Genomic DNA, 27789 nt, shown 5'->3' with positions numbered 1-27789 from the left:
TTCCTCTTTTCCTCCACTCCTCCTCGTCTTTTAGCCAAAATTGATATTCCACATATACCAGCTCCCATAGGAGGAAGAATTACTTGCAAGTACAGTAGAAAAAGAATGAGAACAAATGTTGTGAAAACCTTGAAACAATTTATTGAGTTGCTTTATACAAGATTAACAATTTCCACACCACCCCCTAACACCAACATAGTCGCTGCACAAAAGCCACAGTCCCTTTCACACTTTAGAAAATGGCCATGTCTGGTCAGTGCTCAGAGACTTTCACCTGCCAGGAAACCCCTGCAGCACCCTGAGCATGCTCTGCCCCACCCTCACACAGCCGGGCCAAGGATCTGCCTTGCCATGGCTGTTTAAGTCATTCACTCTTTCCTTACCACAAATAAAGCATAAACAAGAAAAAGAAGTCTCATAAACTCCCCATCAAAGAAACGTTTCCCTGAGGCAAGAGGCATCACTAGATTCCTAAAGATGAGGGCATCCTGCTCCAGCTGCACACTCAGTGGCACACAGGGAGGAGGGAGCACCAAGGCGGGAGGGGCTGGGGATGGGACCCGGGTGTTCACGGGCAGAGGAGCCTGCAGAGTTCCCACTGCTCAGTCTTCACTGACAGCCTCAGCTCAGCTTTGAGCTCAGCTATACAAATCTCTTCTTTGGCTCTTTTGCTACTACCTAAGACTATTTGTAAACAAACTGGAAATCCAAGTTGCAAAATATATATATAATAAAGGGAGAAGGAATCCATGTGGCCCAATGTGAAAAAGATTGATTCTTACATACAAAAGGAGTCAGAGCAGAGGCCAGGCTGAACAGCTGATTGACAGAGGTCTTGCTCCCAGTAAAGTGGGAAGTGGTAAACCTCCATAGGAAGTGAGTTCCTGACTGTCAAACTCTGGGAGTCAGGAACCAAAAGGTATTTTCACTCAAGTATGCATGCTGAGGATGCTGATTGCTCTCAACACGTCTGAAATTGCTTACTGGGCAGTCAGACTCACCTGTGGCACTCAACAGGCCAGGTAAGGGCCCACACAGTCCTTGTGAAATGGCCACTGGTTGGATGTGAGGAGCGTGGAGATGGGAGCTCCGCAGTTACTGTCGTCACCCATCTCAGATCCACTCTCCAGCTCCTCTGCACCCCCACCCCAAGTCAACACTGAACCGCACTGCCTAGAGAGCTCCAGCACCTCAAGGCCTGTTCTGCGCAGCAGACTTCACAGAGGCTTGTTCCTGCAGCTCTGCCTAAGAAGGGTTTCTAAGAATAAGACAAACTGGAATGTCTACCTGCGACTTGGAATCCCTTTGGAACCCATGTCCTCAGCCCCTAGACATGAAGGGTTTGGGGGCTCCTCTGCAATCCACCTGCACCAACTCTAGAAAAACAAAATGGGAACCCTGGCTCAACTGCGACCTGGGATTTGGGGGCCCAGACAACATTCAAGTCAGGATGGCACAGGTTATGATGTACAGCCATAAAAAACTCAAAACTGGTTATGTGTTAGATACAGACATATCTTTTAAAAAGGTCTTCATCTCAGATTCACTCGGGGCTGAACGGACATGTGTTGTCAAATTCTGCTCCACCATAAAGGCACTGGAATTATGTCTTCCTATAATGTGATGTGTGAAGAGCAGTCCCATTCTATCCAATGCATTTAATGGTAATGACGAAAACTGAGCCCCAAGATAGGTCTCTTTAAAAATCCTACCACAATTGTTGAATCTACAAAAGTCTTTTCTCTATAAGAGCTTCATTGTCATTTTCAGAGGAGAAACCGGCCCCCCACAAAGAGCACACAACATATGTTCTTGGTATTTTGCAAGCAGACAAGATAGGTCTCCCACCTGTGGCTCTGCCCCAGGTCTTGTCCTCTTGAGTATACAAGCTGGGGATGGGATGGTGCTGTGACCATCCAGGGGTCTTACTGTGGCCAGAAGGAGCTCCTGGTCAGTAAGGCTCAGACCAAATGCCAGGGACTGGGCAGATCTAAAATAGTTGTGCCAACTGATCTGCCACTGGAGCTCCCAGCATGGCCCAGCACTTCCCAGCCCAGAGCTGCCCTCTGATGACAGTCCAGTGATAAGGCCACATGGCCCAGAGCACCAGGTCATAAGTGCTTCATGAGCAACATAAGCCACTCAGTTGGAGGAGGCACATCAGAAGTACCAAGAAGTGCTCCACTCAGAACTCACACCGGCTCCAGGAGAAAACCAGTAGGCAGAAAGAGTGCGGTGAATGTCCATCATCTGAGTCCCACAAGTTCAGCTTCCACCCAGACCTAAGTCAATCAAGCCTGTCCTCTGAAGCAATCACAATTTCCGTGGTACACCAGGCCCTTTCCCATGAAGCTGAGAAGCATCTGGAAAATAAGAAAAGAATGAAAACCTTTCAGGATCTCTGATTCCTCTAGGGCAGCAAAATCAAACCTCAGGGGTGTCATATAAGTAGCAAACATCCCCATGTGTTTTAAGGCTCAAGCCACAAAACACTTGACAGCAGTTGTGTGCACTGCTACTTGTGGCAGCTTGCTGCACACATGGGCAGTGAGCACTGTGCAGGCAGGTGGCTACTGAGCAGGGTGCACAGAATAGCAACTTGGGCCACTTCACATCTCAGGTGACAACTGCCACTCCACAGTGAAGCGTGAATATCACCAGGAACTCCTGGTGGCAAGAATCATTCTCTTACCATCAAAAGACCCTGAGGTAACTACAGGACCAAGTGCAAAGGCAATGGTATTCTGAGTTAATGCAGGGAAGAGGGGAAAGCAAAGCATAGCAGACAAGGCAGAGCCCAACACTGTGACACAGAGCTCTCGCTGATTCCTCCCTCCCATGACCTAAACCTGAAACACGGGCTAGGAAGAGAAGAAAGTTCACCTAGAGCACTAGTGTCAGCTCAGCTGTTCTGCTTTTTAATATCCAGAGAGAAACCAGGAAAATGGTACAAAAAAAGCAACTTTTTTACTTTTTGGCTGAACATACCATAAACCCATGGTCTGTTTCTAATGACTCTTCAATTATTTTGTCTCCAAAGAGAAACATTACCCAGACAGCGGTGGGGCCATGTGGCATTCACACCTTGGCTCCTACCTTGGCAGCTCTGGAAATGCCCACACTACACGTACCTCCAGTGGGCACTCCATGCATGTTTCCACTGTGCCAAAAGAAGAAATAATTACCACAGACACAAGCTTAGCCCCTCATAGAGGCCCTGTTTTTATCTGGAGATCTACAAAACCCATTCTTGCCCCCAGACAGACTGTGGCATTCACTACAGAAGCTTTAGCCTCCTGACTTACTCCCTCATCTTACTCCCATCTCAAGTTACCAGGCTCAGCTCCCTTAAAGGTGGCTCTCCCCTTACCAGTGTAGCGCCTGGGTATGCTGGGAACAGATCTAGAGCAGTTAAAGACATGAGATCAAAACCAAGACACACCACATTTCTCACATCAGAATCTATGAGGGGTGGGTACCCAAAAATCAAGAATCCAGGACAGGGTGAGGCAAATCCACAAGGTGCCCCCTGAGGCACATGTGCCCCCTTCTTGTGTTACCAAGCTAGCTACACACCTAGGGCTCCTAAGGCTCCCTACTTCCAAAAAATACCACTCTGTGGCAGGAGGGGGTTGGCCTCATTCCTGGTGTGCTCCTAAATCTGTTTCCGTAAAAGTTTTACATGTGGCCAGAATGAAAGCTGCTTCTCTCTTGGGTCCATGTCATTAAAGGTAAGCTTCCCCACAGAGCTGTATGGTGGCCTCTCAGTGCAATGTGGATTTTCCCTTTATGGAAACTAGGCATGGAGAGCCTCTGTTAACACACAGTGCATGACTTCACTCTGAAGACCCTGGAGTGCCCAGTGGCCCTTGGAAGTGATCTGTCATTACTTCCTTCTTTATAACTGAAGAGGAAAAGCGACACTGAGGGTAAAGAGCATCTCTGCCTCTCAGGCCCCACAACTTTCTGCGCTCACAGCTCAGGTAAGGCTGACCCAGCAGCCATTACAAGTGCAGATAAGGGGAAGACTTGAAATGGTAGAAACCTATGTCATTCTGATACCCACAAAGCCAGAGCCCTGAAGGACAAAGCAAGACAACATCACAGTGATGACAGGGCAGAGACACGGAAAGCCCTGGTAGCAGACGGAGCATGTAGGGGTGGTGGGGAACAGCACAGAGCACATGGCATGCTGCCTGTCTGGGAATTACCTGGCAGACTCTGCGGGACATGGGTAGACACAGCAGCGTGTGGGAGAGGCGCTGCATGGGGTGGGCTGGAGTGCAAGCCAGCCAGGAGACCTGAGAGAAACAGGAGGGAAGAGAACAAAAGACACACATTGAAGACAGAACAGAAAAATGGAACTCTGGCCATCAAGAGCCAGATGACCTTCTGGGCCAGTCTGGGAGCCAAACCCCAAAGACAGGGGCTCAGCACATTCTTGGGATGTTCCCCGTGGTCACATCAGACACACAGCACACCACAGCACAGGGACAGAGGTGGAAACAAGACTTACTGTGGCTGAGGCCGTGATGGAAGGTCCCTGGGGCTGGGCCTGTGACAATAGCATCTTTGGAGACCCCTGCTTTTGGAGAGGAGTCCGCACTGAAGGAGAGCACATGGAGCGGAAATGGGACAGGAGCTATGATCCCCAGAGAGTTAGAGTTCATGGCCCCAGGCAGTTTGGGGCTGCTGGACTTGTAGGATGAAGATAGCAGGTTTAAGGGAGAGGAGCTGGTCAGCAGCACAGCCCCACCCGTTCCTTTCTGGGGAGGAAACACAACCATGTGGTCAGAACTCTCATCCTATTCATAGCTCACTCTTACCAACCCTGCCAATATGCAAGATGGAAACATATTCATCAAATGCCTCTGGGAAGGATCTTCCTACTCTGCAGCCCCAAAGAGGAACAAGGACAGTCTCTCTGAACTGGCATGGAATAATTTCTGGGGTACAGAGTTAATTTTAAAAAGCAGGATACTAAATTTGCCTCCTTTGTGAAGAAAGTAGAGTATTCATTTATAGATATCCACAAATGTATATGCACACATATATGTATATCTGTAAATAGAAAAACACACTCATTTTGTAGATATTTATCATATTTATCTCACAGGCATATATTTGTATATATTTATCAATCTTTGTTTTAAAGAGGAAAAAGTAATAACAAACTGGAAGCTAAGGTACATAGTTATCATACAAGGTGAGAGGGCCAGAGCAAAGGGAAAGAAGATCTTTCTGGAGAGACCACCCTACAGTTTTGTCTATATGTTGGAAAAGTAAAAGATGAAAAAATGCTCTCATTTCCTCAACATGCATCCATACTTATAATGACACCTCTCCACCCCCACCGTCCTGTGTGGCACTCACTAGCTGTTGGAGGTCACCTTCAACCTGCAGAATCCCTTAAAACCACAGTGGCTCTCAGAAGGGACTGCTCTTCCTGAGGCATGACAGCATCTCCATTCCCTTGTCTAGAGGGATGCACAGGTCAGAGGTCAGGGGAGGCCAGCTCTGTGGCCCATTCTGCACTCTGCAGGCCCAAGCCTCCCTACTGTGCTTTTGCTGCATGCTCCCTGGGCTTCCTGTCATCACCAGAAAAGAGGAGACTGAGCCAGAAGAGAATCTCAGTCCTCCTTCTAGCATCTGAGCACACTGTCTCTATCTTCAATTTCAGATCACGTTCTCCACCCAGGGCAAGGCAGGTGCCCTCGTCCCCAGTGTCAATGGTGGGCAGGCTGCATGGCTGGGATACTCACTGGCAAGGAGGTAGACGATGTCACACTACTAACAGCTGCAGGCTTCAGGGAGGAGGTCAGTAACTTTGCCACTCCCTGGGTACCACCACTAGAATCTCCGTTTGGACCACCAGGAGGGGCCACCAGCGTCAGTTTCTGGGAGACAGGTGGTTTCTTCACTGCCGAGCTTGGAATGGGCCTGCTGGCAGCCTGTCCTGTGGAGGGGGACTGTATACTGGGAAGCAGAGTGCCAGATGCTGAGCTCTGCACTGGTGCTCCTCCAGAGGAAGAGCTGCCAGAAGAAGCCGCCCCATGTTTGGAGACAGAGCCAGAAAAGGGGTTATTCTTATAAGATGGCCCTGCAGACCCAGCTGGATGCTGTTTTGCTGGATGGCTCAAGGCAGTGGAGGATGAGGCTGGGGTCTTATGGGTGCTGCTGCTGGAGGTTGCCAAGCCTCCTGAGGAAGCGGGTGTGGAGGGGTGGAAGGCCTGGCCTTTGGCTGCTGTCTTCACTAGCTGCAGGAGGGAACGGTGACACTGAGGAGAAGTGGCCTTTGAGCCTTGGAGCTTATTAACAAATGGAGCTGGGGGTGTGAAGCTTTTCTGCTGCTGAGCGCCTGCATGAAAGACTTTGACTTGGGGGCCAGGCACAGGAGCTGCCGCCTGTGGTCCATGAGACGTCCGTGGTAAGCTGTGGTGCTTTGCTTTGGGCTGGTGTACATCCGGCAGGCCCTTGCTGAGGGGAGCTTGGCAGGACAGCTCTTTGTAGCCAGAACTCTCTGTTTTTTTCTCCTGAGAGGACTGCCCTAGTGCTAGAGCCTGTTCAGCCAGGAAATTAAGGGGTGACTGCAGAGTGCTAGTGGGTGGTGGTGCAGAAGGACTGGGCTTCACAAAGTTCCTTTTTTCTTCTGTACACAAAATACCTGTGACTTTTTCTGCTGGGGCTTTGGAGGGTGCCGGCAGTGTGAATTCAGAGCTCCCAGATGTTCTGCTATTCAGCACAGCCAACTCCTTGGACACGGCTTCCACTGAGGAGGCTGGATTACAGACCAGGTCTTCATCCAATGAGTCCTCCAGGTTGACAGAGGCAGGGTTAGTGAGGCCAACCAATGCCTGAGATGGGAGCTCCCTGCTCATGCTCCCAACATTCAAGCCTCCACCTTGGTGTTCGGAGGGCAAAGCAATGGAGCCACCACTCTGTCCTGGTGGGATGGAAACCTTTTTATCAGGCTTAGTGGAAGATTCCTAAAGGAAAGCAGAAACACTGTTTAGAAATGTCCAGTGATGCCAACATTGGCCTTTGTGAGGACATAAACATGAGAACTTGAGCTGCAAAGACTTGAGCCTTCCTTTTGTAATTACAAAACAAAAGAGTGGACAGAAGCAGGTGTCAGGCCTGCCCCTGGTATGTATTGGACTGGCTAAGTCTGGAACACACATGTTTTGCTGATAAGTACACCCAAAGGGAAATTTTTCCCCTTTCTGTTTCTGAAAAAAGCCCAAGACTTTTTCAAGAAGCCACTCTGCCTATTAGCATTCAGACTACCTCAGAGTGCTCCTAGCTGCAATTAGATTAATGTATGGTGCAAGAATTGCCTTAAATTAGCTTTCTTTTCCTCCTTGATTTTTCCCAGCACCACTCTCCTCAATACTTCTTATGGAGCAGGAGTGGGATCCTCCCCATCACTCCTGCATCCCTAGTACTTAATGTAGTGTGCCTTAGACATTGTAGGAGCTCAGCAGATACTCAGGAGTAAATGATGTGCACTCCTTGTTCTCACAGTTTCTTTAGGTACAGTTAAGGGCACTACCAAACCTCAAGAACTGGTAAAAATGTGGCAAGTAGCAATATTGTCTACACTGACAGGTGGTTTTCACATCCCTTGCTCCCCTCACTGTTATTTCTTCAATTCTCCCAAGGAGCTCACCAGAGGCCCCTCTTTTATGCTGCTGCTCCAGGCTAAGCTGCACTTGGCTAGAGTATACTTCCTCCATGAGAAGACTATCACACAGTGTGTAGCCCTTGCTCTGTGGAGGCTCTTCACTCCTCAGAGGGCTGCCAAAGACACCCCTGCCCCCAACCCCCGCCTTCATCCCCAGGAACTGAGCCAGCTGGGCACTGTTTTGTAGAACTTAGACTAGAGAGTATTAAGTGGCCAGCTCAGGTCTCTGACCTAGTACAAGTTCAGGAGGCCACCTGAATAGCTGTCCCCCTGATCAGTGAGCCTCAATGAGCTGCCATGGTCACTTGAGGGGTTTCTCAAACATGGCTGCAGGGAGAAATGGACAGCAGATACATGGCCTGAGCAGGATGACTCACCTTCACCTTGATTTTAGAAGGGGCCATTACTTTCTTCTTGGCCCTGTTGAAAGGAATGAACATAGAAAGGTTCAGAGGAGATCCACAGAAGATAACACTAACTGTCCTGAGAAGTGAAAACACCAAGACACTCACAGGATTGACGTCAGGTGTCCATGGCCTCGCCGGCTCTCCTTAAACAGAGTTCTGAAAGAAACAGAAAGCTGGGCATTGCACTCACCCCTGGCCACCAGAATTCTACCTCCAGAGCTTTGCTGGTAGCTCTGGTGTTCATCGGCTATTCATTAAATCCATTTGGCTGGTGAGTTAAATTCCTGCTGAGGAGTCTAAAGCTGTCACACCCAAAACCAGCGTCTTGGCTTGACTGAGAAGAGATATGGCTCTGCCCTGACCTCCCATGGCCACGTTTTCCCTAGGCAGCAGCACTTTCCTTACTGCCTATGCTCAGTCCTCCAAAGGAGAAAATGTGGAGTAGCCCACAATGTGTCTTTTTCTGGATAACTCAATAAAAATCTTCTTTATACAAGTCCAACCTAGAAAGAGAGAAGAGCAATCCCCAAGGCTCTGTGACTTATGGAAACAACCCATCAATCAGATCCAACCAAGAAAACCAGCTGAGTAAATTTCTTTGCCCTGTGTACAGCACCATACTCCATTCATGGGAAGTGACACATATAAGTAGCCTCTGGGATGGAAGTCCAGCACTTAGGTCCAATAAGGAATCAGCCCTGCTATTTGCCAGTGAGACTCTTCAGGCCCATTAAGGAGTACCCAACACAAATCCATCTCTCAACCTCTGGTAGGAACAATTATGTCTATGATGAGAAGATGAGGTAGGCAATCCTGAACTTAAGTGAAAGAAAGAATGATAAGGACAAAGCCCCATAGGCACCTTCCCTTCTAGGGAAGACTAAGAAAACCCCTTCATAACTACAGTATGTCCCCAGTTACTGAGCTGACATCAGAGTTGAGTCAACTAGACAGTAACTCCTGAAGGGAGCAGCTCTGCTGGGCTGGCTTTACAACAGCAGCACTCGATTACTTCTCAATTGCACAACTGCCCATCTCATCTCACCTGGCCTGCATCCAGCCTTTGGGCCAGAGAGGCTTGACCTCAGCATCCAGAAAGGCCTTCACGCAGTCCTCCCACGCCTGGGCCTTGTTGTTCCTCTCCAGATCGTGGCTCTCCAGTTTGATCTTCACCACCTGACAGAGCAACTCCCTGAGGATGAGGCAGAAATCAGAAACTCAACTACCTCAAACACTTCTTTGAGGTTTCAATCATGAGCTTTCAGCAGCTCTGATAATAGTAATGGGCCTAACTTTTATTAACAACATAGGCACATGCTCAGATACTGGCCCCACAAACCCTCCAGTAAGGCAGAGTCCCAGTTTGGGCACACCTGATCTCATCATTCCACTGGAATTTCTTCCGGGGTCCCATTATTCTCCTGCCCCCCTTCTCTTCATCTTCCTCCTCATCAGAACAAATCCGTTCTCTCTGCTCCTTGTCTTTCTCTTCTTCCAGCATCCTATAGGGAGAATAGAAACAAACATACCCTGAGGTCTTCCTGCCCACTACCTCTTTCCTTCTTTTCTTATATAACTGAGACTTCTAAGATCAGAAGGTAAAAATGGTGAAGAAGAGCCAAAAGTCTCATTTAGAAATTAAGTAAAGGGCCAGGGATTTAGCTCAGTGGTTCTGCCACCTGCCTCAAAAGCGCAAAGTACTGAGTTCAATCCCTGGTACCAAAAAAAAAAAAGAAATGTAAGTAAATACTGAAAGACACAAAGAGAAAACACAGGAGGATTGTTTCATGGTAGTGACAGGACAAACTTACTTAGCAACCTTTGCTTGTGTGTGTGCCTGGCATTCATCCTGGTACTTGGCCACCTGCTCAGGCATTGCCCTGCCAATGGCTTCCTTGAGCTTCTGAAGAGGTTCTTTCAGGCGACCACCCTGCAGAGAGCAGGACACAGCACAGACAGGTTCATGCACCATTCTCACACTAAGGACACAGGACAGGGATAATCAAAAGGAGGTGACACAGCTTCAAATTGATACAGATTCAATCACCCTCAGCTGGGCACCAAAGCCACCCACCTGTTCATAGAGGTGAAGTTTCCGAGCACGTTTGACCAGAGCATCCTTGCTGCAGGGTAGGAATGAAGCAAGATAGGCATACACCCCAGAACGGATCTGGCTACTCAGCTCCCGAGTTTGGACCTCTATGCTGAAGAACAGAACAGAGTCATCAGCATCCTGCAGCTCATTACAGGTTCATTCTCCATTAGGTCATCCTACATTATATTGAGAGGAAAGCTAGGTGCCAAAAAGCAGGTCAAATCTTATCCCATTGTCACACAATTCAACTGAGCAGCCAAGGCAACAGATCTGCAGCAATCAATAAACAATAACAACTCCCAAACTTAATGAACGTGACGAGGTAAAGTGAGTCAAGGTTCTCAGGTCAAGGGCAGGACCAAATCAAAGGTTGTGAAGAAAACAGCCCAAGAGAAAAAGCTCTGAGTACTATCCTTACCCTTCAGCTCCCCCAGCTGGATAAGGAGGAATATTTCTCTTCAGTGCCTTGAGTTTTCCATATTTAAATATACTCACACAGGATCCTCACTGACATAAATCTTCCCCATCTATGCTGAACCTCAGGTATTCTTTGCAGATTGTTTTCTGATCCTAGCAGCCAATCTAGATCTTGGCCAGGGCAGGGCCATTTTCTAGAACATTCCCATGTCTTGACAACTGTCCTCATATATACAGAAATCCTCAGTTAATAAGCAACAAGCTTCTCTGGCTACAAAATGCAAGAGGAGAAAAGCTGCAAAGCTAGGGGCCAGACCCAGGCATCTGGTTTAGATTTATGTTTGGGTTTTTTCTTTTTTTGCTTTTTTTTTACTCCAGTTCACACAGGGCAATGCTGCAGAGGTTCTGGGCTTTGGGAGAAGTGTGATGGAATAAGCTACAGCGGCACTGAGAACAGAAGTGACAAGAAGAGAACAAGCACTGAAGAGCACGCCAATGCAGAGTAGACCCTGAGGCCACCATGCTATTGTTCTTTCTTCTGGATTTTCAGAGACAGGTGAGCAATACTTTCTCTTTCTTCTCATCTCACATTTGCAAGATCCTCTTCTAACAGGCCATGGCTACACAGTGTTCTATTTAAGGCCTGTGGCTGAAGATTAGTAAGGTCTATCATTCCTGGAGACAGGTATTTTGTGTTCCTGTTTTGTTTTAATAGAACAATAACAATGAAACCATATTAACTCAATTCTTCTACCTCAATGCTGTCACCTATATGTAGTTAACTATGCTCCCATGCTCCCCCAGCCTGTTCAACTCAGGCATGGTAACAACAGACACTAAGAGATGATACTCACTCTAGGAGGATGCCATTAATATCCTGGGTGAAGAACTTCTGTCTGCTCTCTCCCTCAGCAGCTCTGGCAGCCTGGTTCATAGCAGACAGAAACAGCCATTAGTGCCCTTTCCCCACACAACCCCCTCACTCACCCACAGGCATGAGTCATTACTCCACAAGAGCATCTGTCAATAAAACCTTCCCCACCACCTTCCTGACTCAGCCCGAGTCCCAGATTCAAGTCACGTGTAATCAATGCTCTCTTTTCATAGATGGTGCAGCATCTGCGGAGTGTATATCCAAGGGTTTAAAATAGCAGTCACATAAAAGAAAGCCACACAGAAGCCAAGCAAACCTGAGGCATCTGGTCAGAGGCCAACTCAGCTGGCTAAACTCCTGTTTCAAGATTCCACCAACTACACCATGAGTTGGGATTTCTATACACTGACAATACAGAAACAACTGAGAACTCCAACAAACCTCCAAGATTTAAAAGCTTCCATCCACAAGAAATAGCAATAAAATTAATGGTGTATAGCTTTAGTATTAAAGGACATTATCCTGTGGAAATTCATAATCTATGCTATATCACAAACTCTATCATCCATATCATTAGAATGACATGCTACTGCCCAAGATGATAAGAGTTTACCTAATAATCCTGTTTTGATTTTTTTTTTTTTTTAAGACAGGGTCTCACTATGTAGTGCAGGCTGGCCTTGAACTGACTACAGAGCCCAGGCTGGGCTCAAACTCACAGCAACCCTCCTACCTCAGCCTCCCAAGTGCTGGGATTGCAGGAGTGCACCACCACCACTGACCTGTTTAGCTTTCGATGAGAATACTATTCACAACCTGGAATTCAGGGGACCCTGAAGTGACCATAGCAGCAAATCTAGGGACCACAGCAGCAAACCCTGCAAAGACTGGAACTGGTGGTTCTCACACCTGGCTGTTATAATTAGCTTTTTCCACCTCCAACCAATAACTACAATCTCTGGGGATGAGACCCAGGATTGCGCATTCTTTAAAAGTGGCCCAAGCACCAGAACTCTGTAAACATAATCCTATGACTATGTTGAGAATCACTGAGCCACACAGAAGAGTTTCTGGTTTTCAGGCTTTAGGGAAAATAAAATTTATGAAAGCAGACATGATACATAATAATGACGACAGCTGGTATGGTGAAAAGCACCTGTAGTCCCAGCTACCCGGGAGGCTGAGGCAGGAAGATCACTTGAGCCCACAAGCTCAAGACCAGCCTGAGCAGCATGGCAGACACTATCTCCAAAGAAAAACAAAAGGCAACAAGGTGACTGTCTAGAACAGTGATAGGGACCCTTTTAGAGCTTTCAATGATCCCAACAGCCCACTGCGGAATACATGCCATAGATTCACCACCCCTGGTCTAGAAGGGGGGGATAAATCCTGATCAAACCTTCTGCATTCCTCTAATTGCATTCCCTGCATCCATCCCAGTCTCTCTGACTGCTCATCTGCTCCACCGTCTCCTTTACTATGGAAGGACTCCACAACTATCTACTAGACCTCACTTCTCTCCATGACTTCTTTCCCCCTCATCGCTTCAAAAAAATACACTATCAGAAGCATTCAGAATCTCACCTTGGTACTTTTAAGGTACTGGAATTTAGTTTTGGAGAAAATAAAACCACGGCATTTTTCTGTTTAAATTTACACTGCCAGTTCTAAGATCCAGAAGCACCCTCAATTAATTCAATCTAATTTCTGAAACATGTATTTCAAAATATCCTACTGCTTGTCAGACCCATCAATGGCTTATGTTTTGAAACAAATTCGATATTTAGCTGGCAGCCATTTCTCCAATAATTCAGAAACTTTCTGCCTTTTTATTTTAGCCCAAGCTGGCCTCGAACTCAACAGAGATCCTCCTGCCTCAGCCTCCTGAGTGCTGGGATTATAGGCATGTGCCACCAGGCCTGGCTACTTTCTGGCTTTTTAATCTTTAAAAAGATTTTCCTTTTGAAGCCTTTTGCATTCCACAGACAATATCTCCAAGAGTCTGGTTTTACATTGAAGATAATCAGTCAAGTGCTGCATTTTTAAATAAATCTCATTAAAAGAGCAACTAAATATACACCCGATAGTCTTCCAGGAATAAGTGGGGTCCTTCACCCCTAGAAGATATTCTTGTCCCAGAATTGTATTATTAATCAATCCTAAATTAACTAGGAAATGAAGTTAAATCAAACACCTTGATCGCGCTGCTTTACAATAGCCTTTTGGGGGTGGGGGAGTCTTTTTCAAACAGGGTCTTGGTATGTAGTTCATAGTTCAGGCTTGTCTTGAACTCACTCATACGTAGCCCAGGCTTGCCTCAAAACTCTCAATCTTCTTGCTTCAGCCTCCAGAGTTCTAAGATTACACCCAGGTGCCACACATCTGGCTGCTTTGTTTTGTTTTGTTTTGCTTTGCTTTGGTTTCTCTCTCCCTCCCTCCCTTTTTTGAGAAAGGGAAAGCGAGAAAAAGGGATGGTATCTCACTATGGGGTCCAGGCTGGCCCCAAGTCTCAGTTTCTCAAGTAGCTTGGACCACAGGCCCATGCCAATGCACCTACCCCCAATAGTCTTTTATTTTTGGCAGTACTAGAGATTGAACCCAAGGCTTCCACGGTGAACTCTATCCCCAGCTCTTTTTAGACACAGTGAGACAGGATCTCACTGAGTTGCTAAGCAGACCAGGCTGGACTCAAACTTACATTCTTTCTGCTTCAGCCTCCCAGAGTGCTGGGATTACAGGCATGTGCTCTCATGCTTGTCTAATAGCCTTTTAATAAATTGTTTTATTGTTTAAAAAAAGGTACTTGTAGCCTTTCAATACCTAGCTCAAAATCTTATATATTATACCTATTTTTGCTGAATAAAATCTGACATGATTCTTTTTTAAAAAGATCACAAGTTGGAGCAGGCCTGAAGTATGCAAGTCAGCTGCCGATGGGAGGCGAAGAAGCACACAAGGGCATGAAGACAGCAATATATACAAATGCTCAGGCCAGTTCTTCTCTAGGAGATGCAAAATTCAGAAGACCAATGGCCATCGAAATCATAGAAAAAAAATTTGAGGATCTTAGAAAAGACAAGACCTTAGATCTTCATGGAATAGAAACACTTGCAACATCATCTAGTTTCTCTGGAATACTGTCAAACTTTCTTTTGAGACACTCCTTGAATGTTAAACATGATGCTTTGAAGACATATGCATCATTGACTGCACTTCCATTTTTGTCTACCATAGTCACTTACAAGTTCCTTGTAATTGATCCTTTGTATTCAGGTAATATAAGCAAGGAAAATTGTGTTCTGAGAAGTTCACTGGATAGCATAATATGTGGTGTTATATATCCCAGTGGTTTGGCTTTTTCTAAAAATGGACACCTGGCAGTCAAGTATCATACTGTTCCACTGCCACAGAAAGGAAGGGTTTTACTTCATTGGTTCTTACTTTGTCACAAGAATATAAAAGGAATGGTAATTCCCCTAGTGTTTATGACAGCATTTGGACTATTTAGTGATCTACAGCACTATGCAATATTTAAAAAAAACATGTGAGAAAACTGTACATGAAGATTGAAGAATGTGTGGATACTAACTCAGCAGTATATATTTTATATGATGAAGACTCAGGCATTGCCGAAAGAGTAAAACTATTTGTCCTTTTGCCTGTTATATAGCAAATAATAAATATTTAGTAATTCAATAAATACAAATGCTAAACAAACAAAAAAAATCACAAGTTGGGTTTTTTCTACTTTATTCTCTTTAGATTCCTCTCCCTGGATCGCTGGATGGAGTAGTTCTAATTTGAGAGGAAGGAAGAGTGGAGGGGTGGGTGCTATGGGGATCTGTTTCTTCTGTTTTTAGGACCATGCCTAAATGAAGAAGACCAAACCTGCTTTGGGTCATCTGTATGGACTGACCTGACTAGCTGCCTGACTCATCGGGACAATAACCTTACTGAACACCTGTACATTCCACCAACCAAAACAAAAAATGTTATCACTCACTTGAAGAGAAGACAGGGCAAGATCACCAGATCACTGGATTCCCTGGGCCCATTAAAAAGTACAAATGAGTAAGAAATGAAAAATGAGGTAATATGAAAAGGGAATAACAAATATAATATGGGTATTGACCAAGGCATCCCTTTGGGAGTATCTCTTTAATATGCATATGTTTTTGAAGATATTTTCTAAAGTTTTAGGTATCACATTTAGTTAGAAGGTAAATCTACTTTTGTTTTCCATAAAGTGTTTTTCCCTAGAGATCATTATATATCAGAATAGAAGCTATTATGTACTGTAGTAGACCAAAACAACCACAGAGAGGGGGCCCTCTAGCTCCCCAAGCCTTGAATTTGGGCTGCTCTTGTGACTTGCTTTGGCCAAGAGTATGGTAGAAGCATTCAACACCAGATCTGGGGGCCCTGCAACTTCCACTTTCACCCTCTTGAGATGCTGCTGAGACCAAAACCACCACAGCCTGAAGAAGCCCCAAATGAAAGGCCCCAGAAGAAAGAGGCCTGGTAAGCATCAGACAACCTCCAAGCTGAATGCAGCCACAAGAGTGAGTCCAGGCAGGATCAGGAGAGAAATCACCTGGCCAGCCCACACTGCAGACAAGTAGATCACTGCTAAAACAATGTTTTGAGATCCTTGTTTTTCTTTTTTAACAGCAATAGAATCAGATATAAAAATCTAACCTATCTTCTTATAAAAATAAAGGAGATGAGGATAAAAAAGGAGTGAAAAATAGACTGAGAAACATATAACACTGCTAATGATAGTTATATATATATGAAGTTTAATTTAAATCTTAAAAATGCAATGTCCATTTCAAGACCTAGGACCTCTCTCTAGGATCCAAATGTCCACATATGGCTTTGGGAATTATTTGCAATTTTGTGTACAAATGCCTGCTTTTCCTGAAAAGACTACTTTTCTCAGCAGACTCTCAACAGGGCCTGGGAGTCCAGAGCACACACGTGGGAGGCTCCAGGCTCCCAAATACATGACCCTGGTTGAAATGGAGCGTGTGGGGATGGATGCCTTTGGAATGGCATTAACTCACTTTCTAAAACAACTCTTCTTTTTGATGCAATCATTAAAAATAATGAGGGCTTTATAACAGTATTTATTAAGTGAAAAACACCAGGAAACAATTATTCACAACTATAATCACAACTGCACAAAAACACGTACACAGAGGCTGGAAAGGAATATGCAAACTGAAAGTGTTTTTAGACTAGTGAGGTAATGGATAATCCCCACACACTTTCCACCTTATTTTCCAAAGTTTCTTAATGCTATTACGGTAGTGGGACCGGGTGAAGACTAAAGTACCAACTTCACACGTGAACACTGCATTTTTAAACCAGAACATCAACCTCTCTAGTCACCACCTCCCCATGAGGACCCAGGCCTACTGTGTCTCTACAGGATCCTGAACCCTGTGTAACACGCCCAAAACAATCACTCAAGGGGGACACCTTCTCACTGGGTGTCCACCCAGTGAGGTTTCCTACATCACAGCCCAACACTGTTTCATTACCACTAAATGTGTTTCCATTTTTCCCAAGCAAGTGAGATTAAAAACTTACTACACTAGAACACAACCTATGGTGAGAATGAGGATAATATCCAAGAATTGTTTTGTTTTTTCTCTAAAAAACAACTGGTGGCTGGGGACTTAGCTCAGTGGTTCCACCGCCTGCTTTCCAAGCAAAAGGTCCCGAGTTCGATTCCTGGTACCAAAAAGTAAAGTAAAATAAAAATATAAAAAATAAAAATAAATAAAAAACAACAGGCTTCTGTCACACAGTCCTTACTCAACTTAGTTAAAGTTAGAAACTTTAGAAACTACAAACAATTTGATTACAAACCAGAGAATTAAGAACAAGGAGTAATTTTTTAAAAACATGAATTCTGAGAACAAACACAGGACAATGTGCTAAAACATGCCAAGTTTGAGGTTCAACTCCTTCCACTTCAAGTTCATATTAAGATACACTCTGAATCGCTAATATGGCACAATTCATTTAAATAATTACATTCAAATAGAACATATGTTCAACACTGCACACAAGCTAACAAAGATGAAAACGAGATTTGAATAAGATGCTTTTTTTGCTTCATATACTGTGTCAAATATCTTCTGAAAGTGAGAAAATCATTTGCAGCAGTGGGTGACATTTCACCTTGCCCTGAAACATAAGAGATATTACACATAGCAGTGACTCTGAATGCTATGAGAATCACTGGTTTAAAACTTTAAAAGCTATAGAGTATAAATGCCACTGGAGCTGTAGTACAAATCATGATGCCTAATGCAAAGTGTTGTTTTAACTAAAAAGTAATGGCATCATAACTAACAATTTATGCTTGGCTCACAGCAATATTACTGAGCTGACAGTTCTTAGCATTTAGGGATCAATTCCAAACCACTAGAGGAAAACAGCAGGCTGGTATATGCTAAATGTTGTGGCTGCTAATGTTAACAGGGCATGGATAGCACTGACATTAAGATCCTTCCTGTGATCTCCTCTACCAGGGATGATAAACTATACAAAGATGCAACCAAAACCCAGGGGCAACTATGCAGACACAGTGCTCTGTGCATAACTTTTATGTTTACAAACTTTGGTGAGTTTTCAAAACCTTCACAAGAATAATCAAAAGATGAATCTCTGCCTCAGCTGCCTGTTGCCAACATCAGTGTTGGTCTATTGCACAAAAGGAAAAATGTGTGGGAAACAAACTGACAGGCAGAAAATAGAAACACTCTCAAGAAGAAAGTAAAGTTTCCAGGAGTGAAGGAAGCAAGAAAGGCCTAAAAATGAAGCCTGATAGGCAAAGTTAACACCATTTCCTCACTTAGGACAAGAGAGCTCAGAAAAAGCTCACAGTTTCACTACCAACTCACTAAGGGTGTCTCTAAGCATTGAGCTTCATGTGGTGCAGAACCAATGCCAATCTGCCCAAACCACTTCCAGGAAAGCCTGGACAGAGTGTGTCACCATACCTGAGCCAGCTCCTTAACGCGCTTCTCCAGGGGCACTGGCAGGCCTTCGGGGAGGGAAGAGGGCTGCCTGAATTCCTGGTCCAATCCCACCCCGAGGGAATCACTTCCATCATCCATATCTTGGAAGGGGCTTCCTTCTGGAGACTCACTAAGCAGCTGCTCCAGATCCAAATCACTCAGGGAGTCCATGGCAGTGGCTGCTTGGAGCAAGTCATTGTCAGAAGTGGAGCCAAAGAGTGAGAGCAAGGGATCCGGAGGGCCCTCCAATTCCCGCAGGCCTGGAGCTTCCACTGATGAGACTGTTACAGGCTTATGCTCCTCCTCCCTCTTTTTCTGAGCCTCTTTCTCCTTCTGAAATTTCTTTAGCATCTCTTTAACGCTCAAAGCCCCAGAATATTTCTTCTTCTTCTTCTCCTTACTGGCATTGAGGGCAGTAAAGCTGTAAGTAAGACAGAAACTGGTTACTCAGCCTGTAGGACCCCTCCACAAGGAAACTCAAGAGGCCTTCACCCCTGCTCCCAGGGCAATGGTCTCCAGAAGAACCTCAGTCACAGTCCACCCTGTTATTATTCCTCCCTCCTCTTGGCATACGGAGCTCCTTCTTGCTGGACCAAAGCTTGAGAGTGAATACAGGTTAGCAACACAGTGTCATGTAATGCTAAATATCCGCTGGGTTTTTAAGAACCAGTGCCAGGCTGAAATATAAGGTTGCAAAAAAGGGGAGGAGCAAGAAAAGTATTTAAAGGGAGAGAAAAGGAGCAGCAGTGAACAGCAGCAACTTGAAGGCAGCTGGGATGAGACTAAGAAGAAAGCATGACTGCAGAACACAAAGGAAAACAGCAAAGACAGAAGAACTGGGGCAGAGGAGTGTCCGGAGAACAAGGAACATCAGCAATCACACAGTGACAGAAATAGCTGCCAACACTGACAGTGAAACAGAGGAACGCTGGCTATCTAACACACAGAGATGGGAACAGCTGACTATGCCCAGAACAGCCCTGCAGGAGGCAAGAGGGAAAGCAGAAGGCCAGGCCCTACTGCCTCTTCTGAAGCTGTGGGGGAGGGTCAGTCAGCTCCTGGGTGTCCTGCCCTCACGGGTCAGACTTATCCTAGTGAAAAGCTGCTGCCTCTCACCCGGCTTTGGAAAACTTGGACTTTTTCGATTTCTTCTCCTTGTCATAAGTGTCATCTTTTTTCTTCTTCTTTATCTTCTCACCACCTTCCTTCAACTTCCGCTTCTGAGAATTAAAGACAAGGCACAGTTACACGGCTCCCTGACTCAGGGAGCAAGTGCACTACTGGGCACTGGCCTTGCTCCGCCCGGGGCACATTCTGAGCCCTGTCTTACTTTCTTCAGGAATAGAAAAGCTCTCAGAGCAGTAACTACACACAAACCTATAGCATTCCCACCAACAGTGTCTCCTGGGAACACCTGAGGTGGACAGGACAGTGGCCACTCTGAGGCCTGAAACCTTGCTCATTTGGATGGACAGGGCCTACTTAAATAACAGGCAGTGGTAGTCAGACCCTAAGGTATACTCAACCTAAGGTTGACTTGTTTTCAGCACGTGACACCCCTGGGAACTGAAGTCTTCTATGTATCCACTGAAGATGGCCAGCAAGGGTAATGCACACTGCCTCACTCCACACCCTCATACCCACCCCAAGACCACCTCATGAAACAGACTGCTGGGGCATCAAGTGACGTGGACACAATGACTGAGGGCCGACCAGAGCCCCCACATTCAAATCACCTTGGCACAGGTCAACCTTTCCATCGGCCTCTGAGCATCCTAAGCCATTGCACATTCTTTAGAGTCACCTACTTATCTCACAGGGTCATGTCAAAAGATATCCCTGAAATCCAAAAGCAAGCATGTTCTAACCTTTGGAGATTTTTTCTTCTTTTCTTTAATGAAGTCATCCTCAGATTCTGATGCTTGTCTAAACTGTAGGGTTCCCGAGTTAATATAAAATCCTCCATATTTTGTAGTCAAAGAAGCAGGAACAAGTTCATCATACTGAAGAGAGAAAACATACTGTCAGCTCCAAATTCTAGTTCTATGGACCAAAGGTGCAAAGTGGCTCTTAAGAGATGGAACTACATTTCTTCTTTTTTTTTCCAGTACCAGGGATTGAACTCAGGACCTTGCACTTGCTAGGCAGGTGCAGCACCACTGAGCTAAATCCCAGGCCCAGAACTACATTTCTTTTTCCCACGTCAGATAGCATAAGAAAATATCCTTCCTGCCAGTCACGATCACGTGAGCTACCACGTGTTGAGACAGAGTGGTCATCATTTTCAGACAAAGGACTCACACCCTGGGGCCAGGAGGCTGCCTTCCCTCATACCAGTGCTACTGAGGAGTGCATGCTGCTCTGCCCACATCCCTTATCTTGACCACTATCTGTATGAGCCAAGGTATGATCGTTCTGAGATTGCACTTTCACCAGATACTCACTGCCTCAGAGTTATCGATGAAGGAATCCGACTCATCATAACCATACCCCATGTCAATCAAGTCCTGAATTCGGTCTTTTCTACGTTTCTTTCCACCCTAAAATTTAAAAGAAGTCAAATGCTTTTTGATAAGAACACATAACTAAATGTTGCCTTGAACTTCATCAGCTAGTAATAACGACTGTCAAGTACTGCAACAGTTACACACCCCAGAATCTCTTTCCCTGAAGACCTTTGTAAGGGGCAGATATGTACCTGCATAAAATTAAGACGGAAGTATAAACTACATAAATGGCTTAAGCTTCATATCAAAACACTTTCTCCAAGGCAGGATAACAGGCCTTCTTGTTTATTCACCTGTGTAGCTCACACACTAGCTCCTACTAGGGAAGACTTCTATACCTTAATGCATTTGTTTAATAACTATATCATGTTTTCTCTGAGCTCTCTACTTATTTCCAGATTAGTGTAATTACATGATAATCCACTAAAGGAACATGCAAATGTCTGGAAACCTCTCCCACCAAATGAGGTTCTTTTGTTGCCCAAGAGAGAAAAATCTTACATATTTTTCTTCAAATTTCCGTGCAAGGGCCTCCACTTTATGTCTTTCCTTTTCTTCATCATTAAAAGGATCTGAGAGATCTTTCTTCTGTAAAGAGATCATCCCACAAAAAATAAAAGTCAAAAAAATTGTCATAGCTCTAGCCATAGAACCTTTACTGACTACCTAACGTCCATAAACTATATAATAAAAGAACTATCTTTCAAAAAAGACAAGGTAAAATACACACGTTACTATCTCATCAGTATTTGTCAATTGTTTAAAAAAGTAAAACTTCCATTCACGTAATTCAACAAAACTTGATTAAATGCCTAAAATCATCCATCAGAAGACTAGACTATTGCACTTTAAATGCAGAAAGGGTCTTAAATAGGAGATGCTCAATCTTTAGGGAACTGTTAACGATAGCTGATTTCCTTTGTAACCCTGTAACTTACTTTATGTGTTTGAAAAAATTCTAAGGGGTCCATAAGCCAAACCAGACATCCAAAATAGTGAATAGCTCAAGCAGATTAAGAGCCCACTGAATGTAATGTAAGTTCTCGCAAACTGCTCTGCCTCCCTGTTCAGAAAAGTAGTCTCAGTGGCACTTGGGTCAGTGCTACCAAAGTGAAACTCTGGTTCACCACACCCACTCCCCTTGGAAGTCTATCTTCAAGGGTCCATCCTCTCATCTTGTCCTCCAATTTCAATAATTAGTCCAAATACTTTCCTTTTTTTTTTTTTTTTTTTTTTTTTGGTACCGGGGATTGAACTCAGGACCTCATACTTGTCAGGCAGGTGCTATGCGCTGAGCTAAATCCCGGCTCAACTTTCACATGACTTTCTAAGTTTTTTTTGTTCTGTAAGATTACCCTTACATTTTTCTCATCAAGTAAATTTTCCAGAGTTGCCCCTTAAGATTCTGCAACAAAGAATCTTAATTTTTATAAGATTCCTGTGACAAATATGCTTAAGACTTCAGAACAGACCAAAAACACTTAAGACTGGACGCTGTTTGGAAACAAAACTCTCTTATTCTATCCCTCTTCTATCTCTGCTGAGACCCATCCACAAGCATCAGTTATTAAATGATTTATAGCACATATGTATAACAGGATATTATGGAACATACTACAAAATGTTCATACCACAAATGGGTGGCTTTAAAAATGTGTTTATCTGTATCTTCTAATTTCTCTATAATGACCATATATAACTTGAGCAGTTAAAATAATTTTAAGAAATCCTACCAATTTTGAGCATTATTGGATTCAGCATATATTCCTTTATACCTGACAAACAGTAATCTTCCAATAACCTGCTAAGGATATAGCTCAGTGGTTGAGCACTTGCATAACATGCATGAGGCCCTGGTACTTTTCCCAGTACAGGAGAAAAAAAGAAAATGAGTACCAATAATGACTATTTCCCAACTATATAAAGGTCCAGCTCTGTCTGAACAGAGCATTCTGGACATAAACTCTCCTCTGCCCAAATGCTCTGGTCTGTATTTGTAGCTGACTTAAACAATAATCATATTGTAACTTCTGTTACCTGCACTGGTATAATTCTCCTACAACATCTACAAGATTGCAAGTTCCTTTGAGGCTAGGAAAGCATCTTCCCCTCTTCACAGAGTCCACGGTGTCTAGCACAGTGCCTCACATTGTAAGGAATATATGCTAAATGAATCAATGCACAAATATATCACATTATATTATTCATTCATTTTCTCCTCATCCCTCCCCATCTCTCTCCTTGAGCCCTCAGTTCTGGGGATTAAAGCCAGGGCCTCCCACATGCTAAACAAGTGCTGAGTCTACCATTGAGTTATACCCACAGCCTAGTTTGTATTATTCTTTTAACACTGCAGAGTATACCTACAATGATTCAGGGTCTCACTACGTAGCCCAGGATGCCCTCGAACTTCCAGCAATTCTCCTGCCTCAGCCTCCCAAGTGTGGGATTACAGGTGCTTGCCACCATGGCTGGCTCAATGTTGTTTATTATATTAATTAGCCATAATTCAAATTAGTCTTTGATGCGCTACACATTTTTCTCTAGTATAAGTCAAGATAATTTTATAAAGAATTCTCTCCCTTTGTGCCAAGCGGCAAGATCAGTTAACCACATGCTTGTTTTGGACATGATTCTGGGGCGCCTACGCCTCTCTAGTCTCACTTTCCTACTATGAAGTCCCATGTGTACATGCTAACACCTACATGATAGGTTGCAGGGCAACTTGGGGATACTGAAGTGTACCTTGTCTCCAGGCTGAAGGCCTTTCACTTTCCCTCGTATATTCTTCACCAGCTCAGGGTAGAAGAACTCTGGGCAGCGTTTGTGATCTGGTTCAAAGAGGGTAAGAGTAATCCGAACAGCAGCTGCAGCTGGCTCACAGTCCTGATGCTGCTCTGCTCCCCCAATCTCCTCTTTCCGGGACTTCTTCAAAAGCGCAGGATTCAGAGAACCTGGGAGAGAGGTGAACTGGACCCTGTGGGACTCCGACATGGCTACCAACAAGTCTTAGCAGGTGTCACTGCATGGCTTCTGTTAACATTGAAAAGAAGGGCCAGGTCAAACCAAGATGATAAAAATAAACATTTTCCTGGTCTATCATATAGATTTAACTTTGGGGAAAGGTGCTGAGGCTAGAACCCACAGCCTGGCACATGCTAGGCAAGTACTGTTCCACTGAACTATATCCCCAGACCATAGATTTAAGAGAATTTCACTGTTAACAAGACTCCATTATTAAATCTTTTTTTGCTGTTGTTACCGGGGATTGAACTCTGGTCCAGACCTTGTGCTTGCGAGGCAGGCAGCAGAACCAGAGCTAAACCCCCAGCCCTATTAAATCTATTTTAATTACCATGTATTGCTTTTTTCTGCTTAATACTCATTCTAAATATATATTTTTCTTAACTATGTGAAAATCACCCCACATCCCATGGTTTAAGTCAAAAAGAACTCGTTATACAGTCAAATTAAGCTTTTCTCCCTAATGACACCTCTCATTTCTTTATGCCTAGAATGCCCTCCTCCTACCAGATCTTAAGTAAGAATTCACCTATAGGGTCTTTTATAGATTTTTTTTTTTTACATTTAACCCTTTAACCCAATTTGAACTTACTATACTACAAGGTATGAGGACAGGTTCTAACTTGGGTTTCTGTCCAACACCAATCACTAATCTTCCTTTCCCAGCTGATAGTATATAACAAACTAATGTCCAGATATGTAAGGCCTATTTCTGAAAACCACCTGTTACATTAATCTAGTACTTAGAGATTCTTCAACCAAGAATGTAGTTTTGAAAAGTTCAAAGCCATCTTTTGATATTTTGAATTAAAGTTCATCTTCATTATTTTTCCTTTTAAATAGTATTTGGCTTTCCCAGTTTATTATTTCAGATCCATTATAGAATCAATTTGGCAAGTTCCCCCAAAAGTTTCCCTTTGAAAATGAATCACAAATATGAACTCAGGAAGATGTGTATAATGTAAATCACATACGTGCAGATATTAGGACATATCTGATATTCAGTCTTTTCACTATAACCATAAAACTGAGCTAAAACTTGATAAGAATAAAAAATATAAAAATGAAATTAAATTAATTCTTTTCAGGCAGCAAAGTGATTAGCAGTAAAACATGGCCAATGGGAACACCACTTATCAACTGCTCTAAGAGGATGAGAGTCCCCTAAAAGAAAGCTCCAAAAAAAAGAAAAAGAAAGAGAAAGCTCCAAAGCCCTCAGAACGTTTGTGATGCACTGTTAAAATAAATCCCACCTGAAACCTGAAGGCTTACAGGTCCCACTCTGAGGGAGCAGGCACAGTATCACTCTAAGAAGGAAATCAGCAAGCTGTTCAATAAGATGAAGAAGAGAGTCTTAAAAATAGCAACTAGATCCAAATGTCCCTGTCCAGCAAGTAATTTAAAAATGTGACCTATCTCAGTCCAAGTTTTAGAGACTGCAACTTCAATCCACCGAGCAGGTAAAGCTGCTACACTTAGTTGTGAAGGCCTGAGATGGTACAGAAATTGAACCAGAGGACAAAGTAACTCAAACTACAATATATCAGCACTTAGAAGTTAGATTTGAGGATGTTTATAACCATCACAAGATACTGTTCGTTCTAAGTCATTTGAAACATTTAAGAGAATCAGATATATTAAAGTATGACTTGTTGGACATACAATTTTAATTTTAAATCCTTAAGAAAATAAATTCTAAAATGTTTACATGTTTAAAAGAACCTGATTTACATTTACATATTTATTGATTTAGGAGAGTAAGTTTTTAGAAACATTCGCTATTAGGTTTACAATTTCAAGAAGTTTGAAGTATTTGAGAAAAAAATATAAAGCATTAAATGCAGTTTAAATCATTTAAGGGAATTGAATTAATCTGGTGAAGAGTTAATTGTTTAAGGGAGTTTAATCTGTTAAACTGGTGACTTAATTGAACCTGTCAAAGATCAAGTACTTTTGTTTTTACATAAACATTCTTAGATGTGTAAATAAAATTTATGAGAAAGCTTAAGTCTTAAAAATCACTAAACTTTAAGTATTCAACTTTAATGAGTTGAATATTATTTAAAGTATTCTATACACAAAAACATTCCTCTTAACGAATTCCTCAACTAATTAGGCAAAAACCCTAGTCTCTTTTGTATCTCAGGTTATTCCAGGAACTGTGTATGCTTTTGTTATTGTAAATATTGTACATCCTTTTTAACCATCCTTTCAAGCTGGTTACCGGTGAAAGAAAAATTAACTTTGCACATACTAATTTTGTAATCAGCCCCTTTACTGAATTGTTTTCTCTTATGTTTTAATAGATAGTCTAATCAACAGAAAGGATAATTGTCTTTCCTTTCCTGAAAAATAATATTGATTTTTGTTTCTTTCATGTCTTATTGCATTGGCTAGAACTTCCAGAGCATTAGACAATATATCCTTTGCCATATTACTTTAAAAGGAATGCCTCTAGGTCAAGTGTAAACATTAAAATTCCCATTTTTCCATCAAGTCATTACAATATCCTTCAAATCCTCAAAAATTAAGGATTTCTAAATTAATAAGGTGTTGAGTTTTACTGTTATTTCCCATAACTTTAAATATGCTACCCAATCAGTTTGTCTTTAAAAGACCAGGCACACTGTAAAATGAGAGTCCCTGCAATTAATTCAAGGCACTTCAGGGAAACTGGTCTCACAAGTCTCTGCACAACACAAAGTCTACGGGTAATGGACCCACCACCTTCTCAAGCAGGTGGTGACTCAAGGAGAATCTAGTTTGAGGTCAACCCTCAACTCGGACTTCCTGGAGCCTGTAACTGGGAGTGGGACCTTTTGTAAAGTGCCATGCTTCCACCCGATCCGCAAGTTTGGGCAGGCGTCCTTCTCCGTGACAGCTAACAGTTCCCGTTACACTGACATGTCTTCCTGCTGTCACAACTTCTTGGAAAGTGTCAAACTACAGCAAGGCTAACGCGAGAGCCCAGCTGGACAACGACACGCACCTTTGTCCCCAGCGCCCATGAGGGCCTTAGAGGTCCCCCCGCGATGGTCCTCATGCCGGCCCGGACTCTGGGCTGCCGCGCGGCTAGCGGCCGGCTCCCAAGCTCTGCGTGCTTGCGGCCGCCCGACCCAAGCCCCGGCCCATGGCCGTGTCCCCGCCCCAGGGACGCTTCAGCCGCGCCGCGCGCCCGCCCAAGAGGAAGCGAACAAATGCCAACTCCACGTCCAACAAGCAACTCGGCCAGCGAGCGCTCCAGCCGGACTTGCGCGCAGACCCGAGGCTCGGACGCGGCTCCAAGAGGTGGCCGTCGAGAGGGCGCTCCACGGAAGCCAGCCGCGGGCGCGAGGGAGCGCGGCGTCCTGGCCCTGGGGCGCGGACACTGGGGCTCCGGGGTCTTCCGGGCTGCGGCCAAGAGGGTACCGCCGGGCGCGGGGCAACAGAATCGGGAGGAGGCTGGCTTCAGGCCGCGCCGAGGTCCGTCAGGGCAGCGCCCGCACGCAGCGAGGGACCGACCGGCGCCTCGGGCTCGGGAACGGCCCGGGGCCCTCGCCCGACTAACGGAAGCGACGAAGGGGAAGAGGACTGAGTCCAGCGTCCGGGGGCGGAACAGGCGGCGAGGCCAGCTCTCTCCTGCTCTCGGCCGGCCGCACCGTCGTCGCCACTGCTGCCGCCACCGCCGCCGGCTCAGACCCCAGACGCTTCGTTGTCACGAGCCGGAGGGAGGGGGAAGGAGCCGGGAGTCTCGGAGCTCCGGCGCGC

The 27789-nt window shown here is 44.6% G+C and overlaps 1 protein-coding gene and 1 pseudogene across 4 annotated transcripts; one reads left to right on the top strand and one right to left on the bottom strand.

Annotated features, from left to right (window-relative positions):
* Positions 1-117: 117 nt before the first annotated feature.
* On the bottom strand, positions 118-27171 carry Ubn1 (ubinuclein 1). Of its 4 annotated transcripts, XM_087202928.1 has the most exons (19): positions 27032-27171; positions 23764-24051; positions 23056-23183; positions 21520-21606; positions 20956-21051; positions 20380-20514; positions 19628-19731; positions 18494-18932; positions 11458-11528; positions 10166-10295; positions 9903-10021; positions 9465-9593; positions 9137-9283; positions 8197-8247; positions 8062-8104; positions 5763-6986; positions 4517-4766; positions 4212-4301; positions 118-2363 (listed from the first exon to the last, which is right to left on the bottom strand). In XM_087202928.1, exons 5-19 carry the CDS (start codon positions 21004-21006, stop codon positions 2314-2316), a joined length of 3033 nt encoding a protein of 1010 aa, XP_087059054.1. In that variant the 5' UTR covers positions 21007-21051; positions 21520-21606; positions 23056-23183; positions 23764-24051; positions 27032-27171; the 3' UTR covers positions 118-2313. The 4 variants fall into 4 exon arrangements, with proteins under 4 accessions (XP_087059054.1, XP_004864885.1, XP_004864884.1 ...); XM_004864828.4 differs by lacking the exon at positions 23056-23183; XM_004864827.4 differs by lacking the exons at positions 23056-23183; positions 27032-27171 and adding an exon at positions 26859-26874.
* Positions 14286-15168, top strand: LOC147820971 (complex I assembly factor TMEM126B, mitochondrial pseudogene; annotated as a pseudogene).
* Positions 27172-27789: the final 618 nt, after the last annotated feature.

This window comes from Heterocephalus glaber, unplaced genomic scaffold (genome assembly GCF_053883595.1).
Source record: "Heterocephalus glaber isolate CG9 unplaced genomic scaffold, H.glaber_assembly_v1.0 deba00001781, whole genome shotgun sequence".
Taxonomy (NCBI): Eukaryota; Metazoa; Chordata; class Mammalia; order Rodentia; family Bathyergidae; genus Heterocephalus; species Heterocephalus glaber.
Note: the sequence above shows the minus strand (reverse complement) of the source record. Positions and strands in the feature narration are given on the sequence as shown.

What these genes read in the sequence shown, in the direction of transcription:
- Ubn1 (XM_004864828.4), bottom strand. Translation starts at nt 24,012, where the DNA reads ATGTCGGAGTCCCACAGGGTCCAGTTCACCTCTCTCCCAGGTTCTCTG. An exon ending in AACTTCACCTCTATGAACAG is followed by an intron (nt 10,022 to 10,165) that starts GTGGGTGGCTTT and finishes TGCTCTCTGCAG; the next exon opens with GGTGGTCGCCTGAAAGAACC. An exon ending in ACACAAGCAAAGGTTGCTAA is followed by an intron (nt 9,594 to 9,902) that starts GTAAGTTTGTCC and finishes TTCTCCCTATAG; the next exon opens with GATGCTGGAAGAAGAGAAAG.